The 20,098-nt window shown below is 36.3% G+C and overlaps 1 protein-coding gene and 2 long non-coding RNA genes across 6 annotated transcripts in view; 1 reads left to right on the top strand and 2 right to left on the bottom strand.

The window, feature by feature from the left end:
* The first annotated feature begins 142 nt into the window (after positions 1-142).
* LOC105831666 lies at positions 143-15,155 on the top strand. Of its 4 annotated transcripts, XM_028190350.2 has the most exons (12): positions 143-10,278; positions 10,488-11,648; positions 11,800-11,934; positions 11,999-12,136; positions 12,223-12,398; positions 12,808-12,958; positions 13,249-13,422; positions 13,497-13,636; positions 14,064-14,225; positions 14,302-14,436; positions 14,567-14,657; positions 14,789-15,155. In XM_028190350.2, the coding sequence occupies exons 1-12, from the start codon at positions 996-998 to the stop codon at positions 14,848-14,850; spliced, it is 11,808 nt and encodes a 3,935-aa protein (XP_028046151.2). In that variant the 5' UTR covers positions 143-995; the 3' UTR covers positions 14,851-15,155. The 4 variants fall into 4 exon arrangements, 2 of the variants coding, with proteins under 2 accessions (XP_028046151.2, XP_036147176.1); XR_004964385.1 differs by having other exon boundaries at positions 13,259-13,422; positions 13,497-14,225; positions 14,302-15,155; XR_004964386.1 differs by having other exon boundaries at positions 13,259-13,422; positions 13,497-14,657.
* A 213-nt stretch (positions 15,156-15,368) lies between these two features.
* Positions 15,369-15,794, bottom strand: LOC114254310. Its single transcript, XR_003625696.1, has 2 exons — positions 15,751-15,794; positions 15,369-15,496 (listed from the first exon to the last, which is right to left on the bottom strand). It is a non-coding gene; the product is annotated as an uncharacterized LOC114254310 (long non-coding RNA).
* A 1,010-nt stretch (positions 15,795-16,804) lies between these two features.
* The window catches only part of LOC118644178, a 46,478-nt gene continuing 43,184 nt past the window's right edge, over positions 16,805-20,098 (bottom strand). Inside the window, exon 3 of the long non-coding RNA XR_004964387.1 lies at positions 16,805-19,181. This is a non-coding gene — a long non-coding RNA (uncharacterized LOC118644178). The remainder of the gene's footprint in view (positions 19,182-20,098) is intronic.

Here is a 20,098-nt window from a genome sequence, read left to right as displayed (position 1 = left end):
AAATGAAACAAGACAATGATTGATTTAATGAGTGTTAAATCATAGTCTTACACTTCCCTCTTCCAACAAAGGAAGAAAAAAAATAAAATAAAGTTTTTAAAAATGCATTGCTTGGAATTTATATTTACATCTTTTTCTCCCCTTTATCTTTTTACATATTAAATATTTTTAATTTATGTAAACTAGCCAATAATTAACTAAATTTATTCGACTCCGAGCTTGAGCATATTATAAGACACTGTTTAGTTTTTTGCTTCTTCTTTTTTTCAGCATCCGGTCTCCTTAAAACGATTTAGCGCACTGTATGTTAAAAAACAGATGGCAGTTTAAGACAAACTATTATTAACAGACTGTAAAAATAAATGGGAAATAATGCTAAATACAAAACACATGCCAGTTTTTAAATTCAATAATTAATCAATCGATAAATTAAAAAATTCGCCTTATATATACAGTAATGTGATAATCGATTAATAAAATTCTATACGTAAAACGTTCTCGTTTGCGTTCGTCAACTGTTGTATTGCTCCTTCTTAAACTTCACGAACTTTATAAACTTCATGTCGATGAAAGCACTACAAGTATCACTTACACGTCAGTATACTTACGTAATACGCATTGTGTGATGCTCCATGGAAAATTCGTGCGAAATAGCAACAGCAGTAAATAGTGCGAATCGTGAGCGAAGGACCGTCTCTAAGAATGCCCGTGATATGACGCTATGCGAATTATTCTTCTTATCGTATTTTACATTGCGACTTATGCGACAAGAATCGCGATTGGTGGCGATATTGCCAAAACAGTGCCAGGTATATACAATTTGGATGACACCAAATTCCTCTCAACTGATCTCTTCGTTAAACTTCTTCGCAATTTTTATATCTATATAAAAAAAACTTGCTTTATTTTGTATCAACGACCGTTAGTAAAATTGTTCTGATATTATCGCATATATTCTTCTAACATCTCTTTCTCCGACGTTCGCAGGTAACGGCATGAGATACATTTTTGATGAGAAAAATACAACGCAAAGTAGAATATCTGAAATACCTATCGATGCTGAAATTCAAATGGTGAATAAGCACAACAGGCAATTGCTAATAGAGAATCAAATCGATGGCTCCCCACAAAGCAGTAAAATTCCAGACAAGTTAGAACGAATCAAACGAAATCTACGAAAAGGGAAGAAATATGCGAAGAATTCTCATAGCAAAATCGCGCGTTATCGGAACGATTACGTGGGCGATGACTACGTCGATGAGGAGGGATTTCCGATCTGGCAAGTTTTGGAATCAACTATTCCGGTTGCCACAATTAATCTAGACTCTACGACGATGAAAACGGAGATGATTAACGGAGACGATGAGAATTTAGACTACGATCGCTCCTTCAATGAGGCTGCATTCCCTATCGCCGAACGATATCCAAATTCGCGGAGATTATTTGACATGAATGGTTCTAAAAGAAATCTAATACTTTCCAAAACTGCGAATCCGAAATCCAAAATTATGGTCAATGTACAGAGCTTTGAAGGATTGAATAATAAAATGCTGCTCCCTGCGTATCGTCCTAAAATACTTGGCGCGAATTCCTCCGTGAGCTTCAGCTATCCTAAAGGATTTCAACGGCGATACAATGGACGAAAAAGCTCTTCAAATCCATATACTTCTAGAGAAGAAGTATTTAATGATCGTCTAACGGGGTCCAATAAAACATTTTTATTAGTACCGGTTTCTAAGGACCTGTACGTTCTGAAGGATGTCCAAGAGACAGGCGTAGATAGAATAATTATACCTGAGAGATATAAACCGTTAGAAAGGGATAAGGATAATGCAACCTCCGCTATTCTCTCGTTCAAGGCGCACATGCACCACGATGTGAAAGACGTCGGTAGAGCGTATCTTCCGAGAGGCGATCACCGTTTATCTGATGAGAACGCGAATTATTTATACTCCACCCTTGATTCACGTATTCCCGAAGAAAACGCGAATCCCACGGTGCCGCCGTCCTATCCCGACTTCCTGTATCCGGGCGTCGCCTTTCAGATTCGTCCGAATTCAATCGACGCTGTTTCCAAGATTCCCGATAAAACTGCTTCTCCCGTTTCGGATTACGACAATATTTCCATAGTGGATGTTCATTCACGCGGCGGAACCAATCCCTATGACTTGCCGCCATTTTTATTATCTTCCACCCTTAATGTTCCTAATTATGATGAATCTTTGAAGGGAATTAATGGTCAACCAAGTGTTGAGTCTGTGACAAAACTAGACGATGAGAATTTGTTTCAGGGTAGCGAAAATTACGAAAAATCTCCGGGGTACAACGAGTTTGGTGTCGAATTGACAACTGCGAGCTTCCGAGATACTTTTGACACCCTCGACGACAATATATATACGCCAGTCACTTTGGAAAATGTTGAAATTGACTTAACTAATGAAGATAAAGAAGTATTCGATATGCCACAAGATCGAGAAGACGACTCTAAATTTTCGACAGAATGCAACGAAGATAAACCTACAGTAGACTTTATAGATGACATTGCGACGCGACATGGCGCTGCCTTTGACGCATCTGCAAATAAAGATAATACTTTCTTTTCGAATATTACATGCACCTTGGTTAATAACGCTGTTTTAAATAGCGAGGGTGTAAACAAAAATAATCAAGAATACGGAATGTCAGTTCCAAGCGAATATAACAACGAAAAGTTAACTCATTCTATCAATTTCGATTACGACAATAGATTTATTGATAAAACGCCGTTTAGTAATTATAGCACCGGAGTCGATTGGCTCTTTAATACGGAAGAGTATGTGACATCTACGTCGTTGTCTCCAGATACCGAATGGCCATTGAAGAAAGGGCAATCTGATGTGGCAAATTCGCGCGTTCTCTTAACGGCAATTAAACCGTTATCCTCGGAGTTACAAAAATTGCTGAGCGCAATCAAATTAGTCAATCGGAGCCTGAGCGACGTGCAAGACAGACTGTGCGATAAAAAAAACAATGTCAGATCAGCGAGGACCGAGCGAGAGGACAGAAGGGACACACATTTTGCGAGGCTAGCTGACAAAGTCGATCGTTACGATTCTGATCTCTCTACAGAAAGTGTTAACGATCAGTCTTCAGACAACAGACGTATTAAGATCGAAGGTGTTGCAGAACGTAACGTGAAAATTAGAAGAAAACCCAACGATCTCTTTTTAAATAAATTAACGAGATTGTCTCGCAAGCGCGAGAATTCGATTAGCAATTCAGACGTACAGGGTGGTCGCGGAAACTTCGTCAAAAAGAGAAAATTTAACGAGGGAGAGTCTCCGAAATCAGGCGACGTTGAGGGACGCAGATTGCCTCATTCGAGATTTAATAGAAATTTGAAGTCTCTAACGAAAAGTTTATACGAGATGCGAGTAAAGCCAATGCGACAGTTTATCGAATCCGGATTAAAAAGAATGAAACGCACAACGACGCCTATTGCAAGACCGTCGCGTTTGATTAAAAGTAACATATTGAGGGAAAATAATTTTGCAAGTAGACGCGCACAAAATCATCAGATAAGCAAATCAATAATGCAACTGAATAAAGCATCCTTCTTTGATACGTCTACAAAGAAGGATAATTCTGCGCATTTCTCGTCGAATGACAAACGCGATCTGACGCAGCGCAATGCGGAGCAAGTAGTGTCGGGCGAAATATCTACTTCTAACAAGGATAAGGAGAAAAAATTCTCTCCCACTGATCCGCAATTTTACAAAGAAGCAACGGCTTATCTCGACATACTTCGATTGTTGGATAAGACTGAGAAACCTTACGTAGAGTACGCAACCGATGTGACCACACAGAATTTAACGGGGTCGTTGCCACCGCTGATTTTTACAACCACAGAATTTTCTGCGTTAACATATTCGCTGTATTTCACCGAGGCACAAACAATTACAGCTTTAAGTACAGTAGCGGAAAAGAAAGAAGCTTTCGAAGTGACCGAATCGTCTTTATACGAGTATGTAACGGTTACTGATTTTGAATACAGCGAGAGCTACGACGAACGACATTATACGAGAATGGCGCAACTGCCGGTTACGCTGAGCGCTTTTACCATTACAATGCCAACTACGTTGCCATTATTTTATACGACAGAATTAACAATTCTTCCGATTGACGAAGCATTCTTAACCACTGAGATCATTACTATACCCGTAACGGTAGTTGCGCCATTCACTACTGAAGTAACCGAGATTCCCATCGTAATTCCGACGATAGAAAAATACACGATCGAACCTGTCATGCTGTTGACTTCATTTTTAGAGGGTATGACGGATATTACTTTGAAAATTACGATCCCTGCAGCCACTGAAACTTTGGTCGAAGAGACTACTGCGTTAATTGCTGAGAGCGTGACTACGGCGGAAGAAACTGTGGAACCTATCTCTACGACTTCGGCGACGGAAATAGCGCAAAGTTTATTTGTTGAAACAAATATGTCTTTGTATACATTCGCGACGCTTTCGTTAGTCAAGACTACGGAAACAGAATTAACGATTAAAACTACAACTTCCATCATACCAGTTTCGATATCCCTGGCAAAGAGTCCTCAAATTGAAACATCAGAATCTACATTTAGCGAGATTTTGTATAAAACTGAGATTACTCCTGCAATCGCAAGTTCGCCTATAATTTTAGAAAGAACAGAAACAATTTTGAGTACGTCGACAGAGGTCGAGATAGCTACGTTAACACCAGAAGACGAGAGCCCAGTGACACAGATCGAGAAAACTATAACGGCGGAAGAAACAGCTACAGAAATCCCGACAACTATTGAAACTTCAACGCCTACTGAAACCACAATAATCATTACTGAAAGTTCAACAACAGCTACGGAAATTTCGACGTTTGTAAAAACTACAATAACTGAAATTCGAACAATTAATCAAACTTTAACAACTGCGAAAACACCAACATCTATTGAAATTTCGACAACCAGCGAGATGCCAACAACCAGTACAATTCCAACGACTATAGAAACTACAATATCTATTTTGACAACTTTCAAAACTCCAATTACTAAAGGAATTACAAGTGCCAAAACAATCACGCCCACTGAAACTCTAACGCCTATTGAAATTAAAACAACTTCGGCCGAAAATTTGACAATTACCGAGATTTCAACGTCTGCAAAAATTACAATAATCACCGAAATTCCAACAATTACGGAAATATCAACGTTTACTGAAATTTCGACAATCGTCGAGACATTAACGAGCACAATTCCAACGACTGCAGAAACTGTAGTAACTACAGAAACTGTAACATCTACTGAAATTTTAGCAACTACCAAAATTCCAACGACTAAAAAAACGACTATCACTAAAGCACCAACAATTACGGAAATACTATCAACTACCAAAATTCAAATAATTACCGAAATTCCAACATCCACTGAAAGCTTAGAAACCACCGAAATGGTGATTTCGACTACACATGTGGAAACAACTGAAAGCACTTTCACTTCTACGACAACACCTGTTACAACAGTTTCAATTAAAACTACAGTTCCTACGTTAAAATTAACAAGTACAACGCCGTTGATTACAAATACAACGATAAGTGAAATATTCCCTACCACAATTCCTAGCACATTTTTGACTACGACAAAAAAACCTGTTACAACTTTTTTTAAAACTATAGTTCCAACCACAGCAACGCTTATTACAAGCACGACAAGTGAAACGCCGAACACTACGCTTTCTACACTTTTAACAGAAGAAACTACAGCCTCCCCGATATCTATGACGACAGCGTCTTCACTTGAGACATCTCAAACTACGACTGTATCGTCTGTAATTTCTACAACGGTGTCTACAATCGAAAAGATCCAAACTACATTACCCATCACGATCGTGAATGCGACAGTTTCTACAGCTGCTACCGTAATCACAACAGAAATCCTCGAAAGTACAATGTCTCCTGTTATATATTTTACGGTAACAACGCCTACTGTCACTAAAATTCCAATCACGACTATTGTAATGGATACTGGAACAACAGTTTACAAAACTACTTTAATTACTTCATCCTTTTTAACTGAGACCATCGAAAGTACGACGTTCTCTGTAACAGAATATGAAGAGTACTACTACGAAAGCACAAAAGAAAAAATAACAGCTACCAGTACAAAAGAACGTACAATGATTTGGCTTACTACAGAAAAAATTACTATCACTGAAGGAACAACACCCTCATATTTTATTGAAACGACTACGGAAGCAACTCCTCTTGTAATCGAAACGATTACTTTGTCCACGGTACCCGAAAAAATGGAATTGATTGAAAAAAATGTCACTGTGACTCCCCTAACAACTGAGGAAATATCTACACTTTCGAAAGTTACTTTAACTTCTACTGAAACAAGTACAGTGTCAGAAACAGAGACAAGTGTTACGGGTACCAGCTCAGTACTCATAACAGCTGTGACTACTACTTCACTTTTGGAAGAAACTACCACAGAAATTACGGAGACAAGCTTGATGGCAGTTATACCCTTGTCAACTACTGAACGACCGGAATATATAACGATTTTAGAAACTGGAGTCATCGTGACACTCGCTCCATTTTCCGAATCTGTTCTGTCGATAATAATTACATCGGAAATGCCTCCCACTGTACCAGAAGTATCAGAAATTATTTCTATATTGCCAGAAACTGTATCAGAAGAATTTACAACGTCAACGACTGAAAGTTCACCAATAATATATACTACCACATTATTTATCGAAACAACGGCCGCTATTTCAGTTTCGGTAGCAACTACTGAAGAAACTCTAGAAGCTGAAACGGAATATTATGTAACAAAAGAACCATTCTACAAAGAGGAATATGAAGCGTGCGAAGAATATGAGACGGGAATACCGAGCGAATGGCATTATTACGAGGAATATGAAACCACGACGAAGAAAAGGACAACAGTAGCGGTAAAATATACAAAATTGTCTACAGAAAAGGCGACAAGTCCGCCTTTTGACAAAGGTACAACTCCGTACAAAGTAGGGACTTCCGAGTTAACAAGATACTCAACATCTTTCGAGACTACATTGACTTATACTAATGAGACTTCAACGACGGCTACCGCGGAAATATCTTATACCGAAGAAGTTACTTCGACTTCTTCCTTGGAAACGTCAACATCGGCGATATTTGAGAATGTAACGACGGTTGAGGTAGAAATTAAATTTACCGCGTCTGCCGCGAGTGAAGAGACAGAATCAACAACGACGACGTGGTTAAGCTTTGGCACTACCGAGGAGTACACTCTTCCCCCTTCGACAACTTTCAGAATCCCGACAGAACCACTTGAATATCTAACAATTGCTCCCAGGTATACGGATGCAGAACGCTTTATCTTGCCAAAATTTGTCACCAAGCCTAAAGAAATTCCGGAGATTATATTGAAAAGAACTACGACAGCAGAAGAGGTTTCGACAGACACTGAGATTGTAGAGAAGTTAACTTCTTTCTCCGTATCACCGGCGCTAACAACATTAACGGAGAAGGAGGCTTTTAAAACTGAAGTTACTTTGGCGATAACGGATGAAGAAGTGACCCTTCCGCGTATCACGCCGTTTATCACATCTGAGGCTGAAGTTGAATTTACTACGACAAGTAAAACTGTCGGACGAGAAGAACAGAGAAAACAGTTGTTGCAACGACTCGATGATCTTAAACAGTATGAGAGAGAGATGGCGGAGAGAGAAGAAAAGCTGAAGGAGAGGGAAAAACAGTGGGGCAAAGAAAAGGAGAAACGCAGGAAAATGATGCAACGTGAAAAAGAGAAGGAAAAAAATGTTACAATAATAGCTGGTACAACCGAGGGTAATGTCACGACGACCACTATCGCCGTCTCAATTACATCTCCCGTTGAGACTGTTGGTACAGCAAATTTGACAGTCTCCACTATCACAGAGACTGAAGTCGCATCTCCTAGTTTTGATATGTTTACTACATCGAGTTTAGTCGAAATTAGTACGATTTCAAGTGAAACAACTCCATTTAGCGTTACAGAAGAAATTACATCTACGACATATACTACGGAGAAGACAGAAGAAATGACAACAGAAGGAAGTACGTCTATCACATATGCTACAGAAGAAACAGAGGAAGTTACATACTACACAACAGAGAAAAGTACATCTATTATATACATTGCAAAGGAGGAGGAGAAAGAATATGTCACCGTAACGTCATACGTCACTGCACCTATGGATTTATATACCCTTGGTTTGGCTACAATTGAAAGTACGACTTTTTATACCATCGAAGAAATGTATACCGCAAGTTACGTATCTGAAACAACTCCATTCAGTATCACGGAGGAAACTGCATTTACTACGGAGACAACGACTATGAAAGAAAGTACATTTATGACGTATGCAGAAGAAACAGAGGAGACAGTTAAACCTTATATTACAGAGAGCACATCTATTACATATCCCGTAGAAGAAACAGAAAAAGTACAAATTACGTATTATGTAACTCCGACGCCGTATGTAACTACGTCTGTCACGGATTCATATAGTATCGGTTTACCTACAATTCAAACAACGACTCCTTATACTATCGAAGAAACGTATACTACAAGCTACGTAACCTTTTACAGCGAACCTTTATTTGTTTCGCCTACTATTACCAGTCCAATTACATCAACTATTGGTAAATTTGTCACACTACCCATTGCTACGTTTAGTGAAAGATTTGAGGAAGTCAGTCCAACTTCAGTTTCAACTCCTGCTTGGTACACCGCAGAAAGATACACAGCAATTTATACGGATATTTATGGTAAACCTTTATTTACTTCACCGGCATTAGAGTTTACTAGCACAACTGTTTCGTCAACTTTGGTTATTATCACGACTACAGAGATAAAATATGAGGAAATAGAAGAGGAAATAGAAAGATTGAAAGAAGAATTGCGTTGGAAAGAACGCAAGTTAGAGGAAAGAGAAAAGATTTTATTGGAAAGAGAGAAAAAATTAGAGAGAGATATAAAGGAATTTGAAAAGTATATGGAAGAGTTTGAGAAGAAAAAAGCGTCAGTTACATCGTCGAAAAAATCAACTGTGCTCACAAGTTTATCGACGCCAGTGCCGCCGACTGAAAGAACCACTGTAAAAGTCCCAACAACGCAGATTAAAAGGATAACTGAGAAGAAAGAAAACCAAATGACAACGAAGATGGTAACGTCTCAACATACAAAAATAAAAGACATTGAAGAGGAAAAACGAACGAATCATACACCTAAAAAAACTATCACGCAGGAAGAAGAAATCGTGACGAAACGGATATGTTTGAATGTTTTAGAAAATACGACGATACCCTTAGATAAAAGAAGAAGAGACATTGAAACCAAAAAGATCTGTTTGCCGTACATACCCGAGAGAAATGAAGAGAAGTCAGTCGGTCGATTAAGTAGAAAGCTTCTTGCTTTACAAAGTACGAGAAAAATTAAAAGGCCAAAGAGAGATGTTCCATTAGATCTTCGGTATCGCGGAAGGATAATAGACACTACGCGTAAAATTGACAATCTGCAGCTGTCGCGTAATGAATGGTTGAGCAATGAAACCACGAAGCCGCTGCGACATTTTAAAGGTTTCGCTAGGATTTACAAAAAAATAAATTTTCAAAAAACAATTAAAACTAATACTGACATGCAAAGAAATATGACTGACAAATTTCTAAATAGAACTCCTTTATATGAACAACGTGTTTTGGATCATAAAAGTTTCTTTCAACCAACCGCAATATCTATGTTAGACAATAAGGAAGATAAAACAAAAAACGCTTTCTTCAGATATAATTTAATTTCTGAAAAAAGAAATAATTTCCTCACTGATGACAAAGCAAGTATCCAAAAAAGGGACGTTTCATTAATAGAAAACAATGAACGATTTTGGTCAAAGGAAAGTAGAGACAATATTTCGAATCAAAAAGTAACAACTGCAACAACCGAAGAAAATGGATTTTATACGGTGAACGTATTACATCTCAATTATAATGAGGATAAACAAACGCATGAAGTATTATCTACTAAACCAAATAAAGACAAATTGACAGCAATTTTATCTGAATCGAATGATATTTATAGAACTGAATTCGGTAAGAAAATTACAACACCATACTATGAGGTCGAAGAGAAAGATGAAGATCTAGAAGAAGATGAACTGTCAGAAGAAGCTGAGAAAAAAATAGAAGATGAAAAAGATTATATCGAGGATTTGATAGAAGGTACGATGAATAAAAATTTTTTCAATACTTTAATTTTTTAATTTATTTGATTATACATATTTATATTATACAAAACTGTTGTGCACTATGGCTGTACTACAGTTCATTAACTTTCAAGATTTTAATGCAATATTAGAAAATATATCTTTTCTTGTACAGCGTTCAACATTATAATATGCAAATATCTTTCTAATTTTTATATTATATAGATTATATGAATTACAAGGAGAATGAAACATCGACGCAAACACAGAATGGAAGATTCAAAGATGACAGAGTCAAGGATAAAAAAATGACTGAAAATGAAAGAAAATTATTAGATCAAGCGTGGCCCATCGAGAAAAGCATGTCGTATCATTTAGGCGGCACTAGATTTTGGGAGCTCGACTTTGTTACAGAACCATCGGCTGCATTGCATACGATTGATAAAAACAAAACGACCATCGACGTGTCAAACATCAGGACAACCTGTTTCGACGTTATTCTTAAAAACGAAACTGGCGAAGCAAAGTCTAATGTATCTTATCACAAGCGCAACATTCATAACAATGAGATGGAGAAGCAAGTTTCTATCGACAACAGAAGTGCCAGTCTTAAAAATGTAACGAGAAAAAATGCGTTGCGTAACAAGTTAAAAATGGAGCGAGCCAGGCAGATAGCGAGAAAATTAAGACGCGATTCGCAAAGATCGCACGAACCGAATGATTACAAGCGGAGTTTCGAAGAAGAGAGAACAGTGAAATTTAACGATTTCCGGCGTACCAGTAACGAAGATTTAATAACAGCGAAAAAACGCAAGCTGTGCGGTGTTAATGCAAACAAATTGAAGCGTCAAAGTGTTAAACACAAAGACGCTACAAACAAACATAAAAAGAAGCAACCAGCAAAGTCGCAGACGTTACAGAATGTTACGAATTTACGTTCCATTTATAATACAGGCAATTGTGTCGCGAATAAAAAGAGTAATTATCGTCAAACGACGACTGCGAATCAAGTAAAAACTACCAACAACAAGAAGGCTAACGAGAAACTGACGCATTCCACTGCCGCTAACCATAAAGCTAAACCTAGGTCGCGCGAAAGAAAACTTCATAATTGTTTTAATTGCATTTGTGACGTCGTGAACGTAATTAGCGACATAAGATCTTTACTGGACCGAATAAGTTTCCCGTTAGACGAAATTAAAGCACTTAATTGCAGCAAGTATAAAGACATCCAGGATAAAATAGTAATCACAACGGATTCCGACATGGAGGAGACTAGAGAATTTCCACAACCGCATTACAACATTGAGTCGCTGAAGGGCCAGAAGTATATCAAACTGGAAGAGCTGGAGGATAATTTCAAGAGCGACTTGGAATTTGACAGCGGTATTCCTGTTGCAATTTTTCCGTACAGTTTTTAATTTATACCAGCCAATTCTTTTTAAGTTTTTTTTCTTTCGTCTAATTTTCTAATAATTATTAGAATTAAAATTCTTTAATATCGAAGTGTAAAAATAGCAATAAGGAATCTTTCCAGATTACGATATTGTTTCATTACCCGGCCTTAATCTCAACTTACCCTGCAATCGAGACAGCGAAGGTATCACTTGGCTATCGAGCGTCAGCAGACCGAGCTACACGTGGAAAAGGGCGGATGGCATCGCGCTCTTCGGTAAGGCATCGTCACATTTAAAAAGACTCGAAAGAAAATTTCAATATGATGGAATTCATTGTAGGTTTCGTGGCGGAAAATGGCGATTTGGAATTGCGAAACGTGAACGCGAAGGATACGGGAAACTATACTTGCGTGATGACGCACATCAACCCCGACAACGAGGAACCCGTGGAGACCGCTTACGAGATCCATTTGCAAGGTAAATTACTGATTACTGATCGAAATCTATAACAAGTTCGAATCTATGGAGTTTGACTTTGTCGAACTAAAAGGGACCTTTCGCAGTTGTCACGCTACCGAGGTACATTGTGCACGGAGAAAATCGTTACCACGTACGATCTTGCGATGAAAGGGATTTGGACGCGTTGGTGACGTATCTACCCCTAAAACTGAACAGCGTAATATGCGAAGCGGATTTCTGCAATGCTTATGTCTTAACACCGACTTGCTCTCGAAGTCAAGTACGTGAGAAGTACTAATGAAAAAATTCTCAAAGCGTCTAGTAATATTTTTAAGAATTTTTTACATATTTATTTCATTTATAAAATTTGTTTAAAAGAACCTCCAACTTCTTTAAGAGTTTCTTTAAAAATAAGAAATCTTAGATTCACATTTCAAAATTCATATATAAAAAGTTTTAGAAAAGATGTAAACATTCTCAGCATTTCTAAAGAATATTCTGTTCGTAAAAATCTGAAACTTTTTCAAAAACTTATACAATTATATTTAAAAATTGTGAAAAATACAGAAAGTCTGAAAGGCTATAATGCATGAAGAATTCTAAAAAAAATTTTCATCATTCCTTATGTTAAAATGAGGGTACATTTTTCTTTACCTTGATCTACTAATGAGCGCTATTCTTGGTTACAGATTACAATAAATATTCTGCTAGTTCCTTCGCATATCGTTAAATTAATGATGATCGATCCTAAACGCTGCAACGTAGTCTGTCTTAAAACCATTCAAGATAAACTCTCCCTGATACTGAGTACAAATTTGCAAATCTTTCTCAGGAAGACTAGTCAGTTATTAAATAATAAATACTCGTTTTATTTTGTCGCAACATATCCTCTACTTTGTTACAATACAAAAATTAATTTATCAGCCATTATTTTACGTTTGCTTGTATAGCTAATTCTTATTAAGACATTATTACGTTACACAATTTTTTAAATAATTTTCTGTTTAAAAATGTTTTTCTCAAAGAGAAAATGTGGAATGAGTGAATATTTATAATTTTATTGTATTAAAGAAATATGTTGCGACTTTATATAACTCACAATACATCTCTATAGAGTTCTTTAACTACAGTTATTTTCAGATTACCACATTATGAGCAGAGATTGGTACCGGTCGTCAAAAAGTCGCCGTTCGCAAGACGAAAGAGAGGAAAGACCGATACAAACGTGTCCGCCGGGAGATCCAACAATGTCGGTTTATTTTCCAGCTGTCCAGCAGGATACGGTCTTCGTGATATACGTTGTGGTATGTGTGATTCGCATAGAATCAGAAGAATCAATGTGAAATAATAAACTCTAATGGCTAATGGATTTTTCCAGTTCCTTGTAATGTGGGCACTTATAGCGAGGATGGAGTATCGCATTGTAAGAAATGCCCGCCTGGCACATATCAGCCGAATCACGGTGCCAGAGTTTGTCGCACGTGCACTAATCCAATGACAAAAGGCTGTTATAATATGGTGCATGTTCAATTGCAATTTGTAAAATATATAGTGTTCGGCAATATATGGAAAGAAATTTAAGGACTAATTCTAAATGAAAAGACAAAAGTAAAAAATAACAAAGCCATAACTAAGACGTCGTAATTAACTGTAGTTTGTTAATTATAAATGTCTAAATCTTCACGTAAAATGTATTTAAACCACGTGAATATTTAGATATAATTTAGATACATATAATTAAAAAATAAAACCTTAATTGAAGTTTTGTTATTTTTGATTTCCGTCTTATTTTATTATTTAGAATTCTCTTTAAATTTTTTTCCACTTGTTGCTCAACGTTATATACAACATTTTAAAATTATATCTAACAGTATTTTGATTTCAGTGCACAAGTGTAATGTTACAATTATTATATGATATATTCATAAATTTCTTTCTTTCATAGCTTTGGAATTCTTTCTCCGCTGTAATGGTAACTTTGGCAAGTATTGGCGCAATGCTGTCGATATGTTTGTTACTATTATGGCTAATTTGCTGCGCTAAAAAGAAATTCTGCATAAAACGAATAGCTGGTGTTGTCACTAAGGAAGATTCGTTTGAAAAAGAGGTAAAACTGTAATGCTAATATTAGAATTTAAACAAGAGATAATAGAAAATTGACAATCGATTCGTTTACTTTATAGAAATACATGGAGGAGCAACCTTTGATCAAGGATGAAGATCAGCAATGGTATAGAATTAAGAAAAAGAAGGGAAAGTTTTATCTAAATAAAAAACGTCGAAAACAAAATGAAAGAAGAAAATGCGGCAAGACGCACGTTCGTACAACTGCTAAATATAGGACAAATTTTTGTTACAATTCTCAAAAAAGTTCACCTTATTATAAATTTAACAAAATTAAAGATTGTTATTGCCTAAAGCTAATTTTGTTTCTGATTTTCGATATAGGTACACGATGATGAATGGGAATTGCATCGCACAAAAAATGCTCCAGTTATTAGCCCAGGCTCTTATCAATCTCATGAAGATTACAACAATCGTAAGCATTTTTATATATACATATATATGTATATATAAAATATGTAAGATTCTTTATCCTACTTTTTCACATGTTACGCGTTACATGTATTCGTACTTTTATGTAATATAATAATCATCAACTATGCATAGATTATCCAAAACGCTCGCATCGTAGAGGACCACAGCTGCCAGAATGTGATTTTGATACATGACAAAAGATACACATGTAAGAAGATGTATTGCGATGCAATTAGCGCGGAAGATAGTTACGTAGTCTAGGAGAAGCTTGTAAGATACTTTAGACTCAATTATTGATTGAAATACTATGTAACATTTATCCAATGCATACATCTATTTTTAATATATAGCTATACCTATTAAATAGCACATTAATTATACTTATTATATTAAAAACAACATGTTAAATAAATATTATATCCATTATACACAAAAAGTGTTTTCAGATATTATGATTATATAACATTGTATTTCTATACATAACCCTGATTCATTATATCTTAGCCAATCTATCTGTAAATTTTCTTTATCTCTCAGATTATCAAATTCTTTTCGAAATTTAGATTAATGGTTTGCTTAAACAGGAAAGAAAATAAAATTAGTAGCAAACAAAACCTACACATTTAATTGTGCTATAGATAAATTATTATTAACTGTAGAATTAAAAGATCACAATAAAAATGATTATAACTTTAATAAATTTCTGACATTATCAGAGGTTAATAAATTGTCTTTATTACATACGCATACATTTTCCTAGTGTATTATCCTAGCGTAATCAAATGACGTTCACAGCATTGAGGTAAAAGATACCGTACTAGTGTGACGCAGCCAGGTTATCTAAAAAAACAATGTAATAATTGACATTAGTATACATAGACATACAAGTTTTTCATTTTAATTCATCATTGACCAATTGCATTACGTGCAAATGTAACTTTGCTTTGTAAAAGCTGCATCTACGACTGATGCGAAATCAATCAATCAATGAATTGAAAAACTCGTCTTATTTTGTCAGTTACTCAAAAATACACCCTTTCGATTGCGTCGGCATGCATCCCTGAATAAAAAAAGCTAGAAAATCTATAACATACCTGACTCGTGCGAAATGAAATGCTGGATGTACTAGAAATTTATTTCATCAGCTGATGTCGAACTACCAATAAAGGAATTGAGAATCCACTGCCCATGAAGAGCATGAACTTCAGGAGCAGCGTATGCCTATTTTTTATACTGAAGGGGAAATTCTGTAAGATAGAGTTGTCTCGCAGTTAGACGTAATATCACTCGGGATGCGTGTTATGCAACAGTGCGAATTCGTCGTTACTCACGTGTCCTGGAACGCCGTCGTAGGGATCGTGATGACCACCCCGACGAACCACGCTCGTCGTAAACCTCCTCACCGCTTGGCGAGCAACCACGCTCGCTGAATTTAACATTTTTTTCTCCGCTGAAAACGATACTCCGAACCGGACTCGTCGTCTCCACGCAACGCAGTGCTGCAGTTGTCGCACTTGTACAAAATGGCGGTCCGTCGTCTGCTCTGCCTTCGGTCAGGTTGGCTAACCTGGCACAGTGCTGCTGCAGTCAACATAAGAATGCGACACGTAACGCGCGATATAAATATTGTCCAATCGAATGATATCTCTATAATCATATAATAGCAGATATAAACGAATATTGAACGGCTCTCAGCATTTAATATATTCTTATGTTAAATATTAATTGTGTGTGGTAAGAAGAAATAAATGTGAGAAAACAAGGGAAATCTCTGGACGTAATAAACTAATGGTAAGTTTCTTTAACGCGTGATGGCGCTTTTCTTTGATGTTTGAGTAAAAAAATATTGTATATTTTTTAAATTTTAACATATATGGTATTTTAATTTTAATCAGACACAATTTTGCATATTAAATTTGTCGTTTTCAATCTTCGTGATTGATTTACAAACATAATTTATTGTCACATTAATAATTAATATAAACCAATAATATTAATCTAAATAGCTATTAAATCAGATGATGTAAGTTGTTCGTAAACGTAACAATAACAATTATTTTATATTACCTGCAGTGTCGCGATGTAATACGTTAAAAGAAAAAAAAGATGTATATCTTGTGGCGAAATTAATTCGATACATATATAAAATGTTCTTAACAAGTTTAATATTTATTTAATACTTTTTATTGCTTTCATAACAGTAATAACATATCGTGCGATTTTATATTACATGCGTGTTTAATATTACATAATTGATTATTTTATAATTAATGTAAATTAATAGCATTAATCTAAATGGTCTTGAATAAACGTAAGATTAAACTTATTCATAAATGCAATAGCAATAATTATTTTACATTATTTTACATTTATCGATGTACAAGAGAATAATTTAAAATATCTTTGGAGGAAATCCATTATGTGTAATAAATAAACATGTCACTCTTAATAAATTTAATACATATACATTTCAATTTTTTATTACTTTGTTTAATTGGAGAATATTTCGGAGAAGCTTGCCAGCTTTCATGTACATTTCAAGATTAAAATTCACATTTAATTTGTTGTTCATTCGTGAAAAAACTCCGTCTATTTGCTTTTTAATCAACAAATTATTAATCAACATAGGAAGTCAAATACAGAAGGAATGAATAAAGTAAAACGTGTGCTGTAGCAACAGCTACTGAGTTTGGAAAAAAATTTTTCTGTACACATAGAGAGAAATGTAATTATAGGATATTACAGCGAATAAATTTCCCATTTTCCGAAAATTTATTCCCGTGTTTAATCTGGCCCATTTTAAATTCGCAGCAATTAATCCTTTTTTTAAAGTGAGACATCAAACGAAAGTGAGTCGCCAGACGATCAGTGTATTTATTTGTATTTTATTATATTTTATTATATTCACAAAAAAATATATATATATACATACATCATATATGTGTGTATGTGCGATTTGTAATATTAGCAATAAGGGAAAACAATTTTTTCATTAGTCTTCAACGCTGTGATCAAATAATCGTAGATCTTTGTATTTGCATGTTATCTGTTGCACAATTTTTCATTAATTTATTATATTTTACGCATGACAATTCAACAATCGTAATGTAATTTATTCACGAGAATGCCAATAAAAGTTGAATCGGATGCGAATTCTCATATCTTTAAATATTATATACATATATCATATCGATAACAGCATTGGAAATATCCAGATAAACAACAGCTAATTATTGCGTAATAAAGTTCAATTTAATTAATTAATTCAGTTGATCCTGCCTGCGTGCCTGCATATCGCCGTGGTATAGTCAGGGTAATTTATCGAACAATAATATCATGTTATCGCAAAACAATCCAATCGCATGTCCTTTTGTTCGTCGCTTTTGAGAAATTACAATGACTTTAATTAGCGGCCGTATCGAGCGAATTGTCTTTTGGCGGCCATTGCGAATCGTGTACGGGATTTAAACGGCGGCGTGTCGGCGCGCCGGCAAATTTAACGCACTCACACACCTGAAACTTTGCTCACCTTTATTTTCTCCAAGTGAGAGAGCGCAGAGGCCAGGTAAAAAAAGCAAATTTCAGGCGTAAGAGTACCGTCAAGACGCGCCGGCTCGATGATGATCGTGTAAAAGGGCTATTCCCTTTCGCGCAACGTTACGTCGTTACGTTGCGACACAAACACACCTGAAACTTTGCTCACCCAACGTTAAAAGTACGGGCCGAGCAAAGAGTCAGGCCCGCCTGTAACGCCCAACATTTTTCCGTTTCTTCGGTGCTCCTCTCGATCTCCCAGCGTTGACGTTGGACGTAGCAACAACGGGTCTTGTATGAATAAAACGGAGCGAATGTTTTTTGCTCGCCGCTGCGGTAAATGTTTCAGACAAGTATGAGCAAAGATATTAAAATGTTTTTCTCCATGTTCTCCTTTAAAACAAAGGTTTCTCTCGCTTATGCTTTCCGGTACACATCTCCGATTTCGCTCTTATACAGAAAAAAAAAAAGTAAAAAAATCAACGTCTCATACGAGCAAGAATATAAAATTTTTAAGAAATTAAACTTAAGATATAATTTACTTACATGAAGACATTTTGTATAATTTCATTTAGTTCAATAATAATTTTCATGAGTTGATAGAACATATTGGTTAAAAAATAGCAAAATTCTTTAACCAAGAATTTTTTAATATTATTATTGAAATCATATTAAGGCTCTTTTAAATAATTATTATAATATTCAAATCAGAATATAATATTTTTAAATTAAAATTTGAGATTCTCGAATTCTTTAAATATTTTATATTCTTGCTTATAAAACAATGATTTCTGATTTGACATTAATTTCTTTTTTTCTGTGTACAAATACAATTCGATGATCTATAAATAAATCTAAACTACTTTTGAAGTAAAAGTTGATCCTCTTGAAAGATTTTATTGAAGAGTAGCTTCCTCGGATGTTATTAAGACGCATAGTATTGTTCTTCCATGAGAAAGAGAGAGAGAGAGAGAGGCATGGTTTACCAGATCTGTAACAGAAAGAACACAAATTTTAAGTACAGGTATGTCACGGCGAAACGGCATATTACGTATGAAAAGCATGTTACATCTGGAAGATTTTTGTCGAAGATACATATTAAGATAGATAGGAAAAAAAATATTCGCGTTATAAGAGCTATAATTAACGTTTATATTAAAAGATCATTTAACGTGATGGCTGTAATGTGAGCATTTTTCACTCCTACGTGTTTTATTCACTGCGGCGCGGCAGTTTGAACGTTTTTTTTTAGTGCTCCGCTGCATAAAATACACGCTTAAGCCAAATTAAAATTCGCTTTAACGCGCAAGTTACGGCGTAGCTCTGTAAAACGCAACTTATGAAATGACCCCGCCCGCACGCTTACGTGCTCTTTTTCTTTGTCCCTTTTTTTATTTATCTCTCCTCTCCTTTTTCACGGGAGGGATCGCGATAATGGAAGTACTGGATTTACGCTGAAACATTACTGAACGTAACAGCTATTATGCGCCGGCCGGCTCCAATTTGCGGCGGGTGTTTATTCAACGTTGATTCAACGTTCATTTGAAGCGTTTTGTCAACGCCGCCTCCGGGCGGCGTCGGCCGGCGGTCGACATGATGCGCGCCGCGTCGGCCCAGCGGAGCGCCGAATTAAAATTCGTGTCACTTCTCCGCATCGCTCTGTTAAACGCGATTTATGAAATCCCCCCTTCCCCCTCTCACCCGTCCATCTCCTCTTTCCTCTCGGCCGACGTTTTATCTCGAACTTTTCCGTATGCGCGGCGCAGACGGCGGACTACGGCTCTACGGGGAAGAGAGAGAGATAGAGAGAGAGAGAGAGAGAGCGACAGAGAATCGTGAACGCGCGTACCGACGTTGTTCCTCTGAATGTTCGTGAAAGCGCCCTTTCTTCGTGGCACACGGCGGCGC

The sequence above is a fragment of the Monomorium pharaonis genome, chromosome 8 (assembly GCF_013373865.1).
Source record: "Monomorium pharaonis isolate MP-MQ-018 chromosome 8, ASM1337386v2, whole genome shotgun sequence".
NCBI lineage: Eukaryota > Metazoa > Arthropoda > Insecta > Hymenoptera > Formicidae > Monomorium > Monomorium pharaonis.
This window is presented reverse-complemented; position numbering and strand designations above follow the sequence as displayed.

Excerpts from the sequence above, each read along its gene's own strand:
- LOC105831666 (XM_028190350.2), top strand. The coding sequence starts at position 996 with ATGAGATACATTTTTGATGAGAAAAATACAACGCAAAGTAGAATATCT. Across the intron at positions 11,935-11,998 it reads GGATGGCATCGCGCTCTTCG|GTTTCGTGGCGGAAAATGGC; the intron begins GTAAGGCATCGT and ends AATTCATTGTAG. Across the intron at positions 12,399-12,807 it reads CGACTTGCTCTCGAAGTCAA|ATTACAATAAATATTCTGCT; the intron begins GTACGTGAGAAG and ends TCTTGGTTACAG.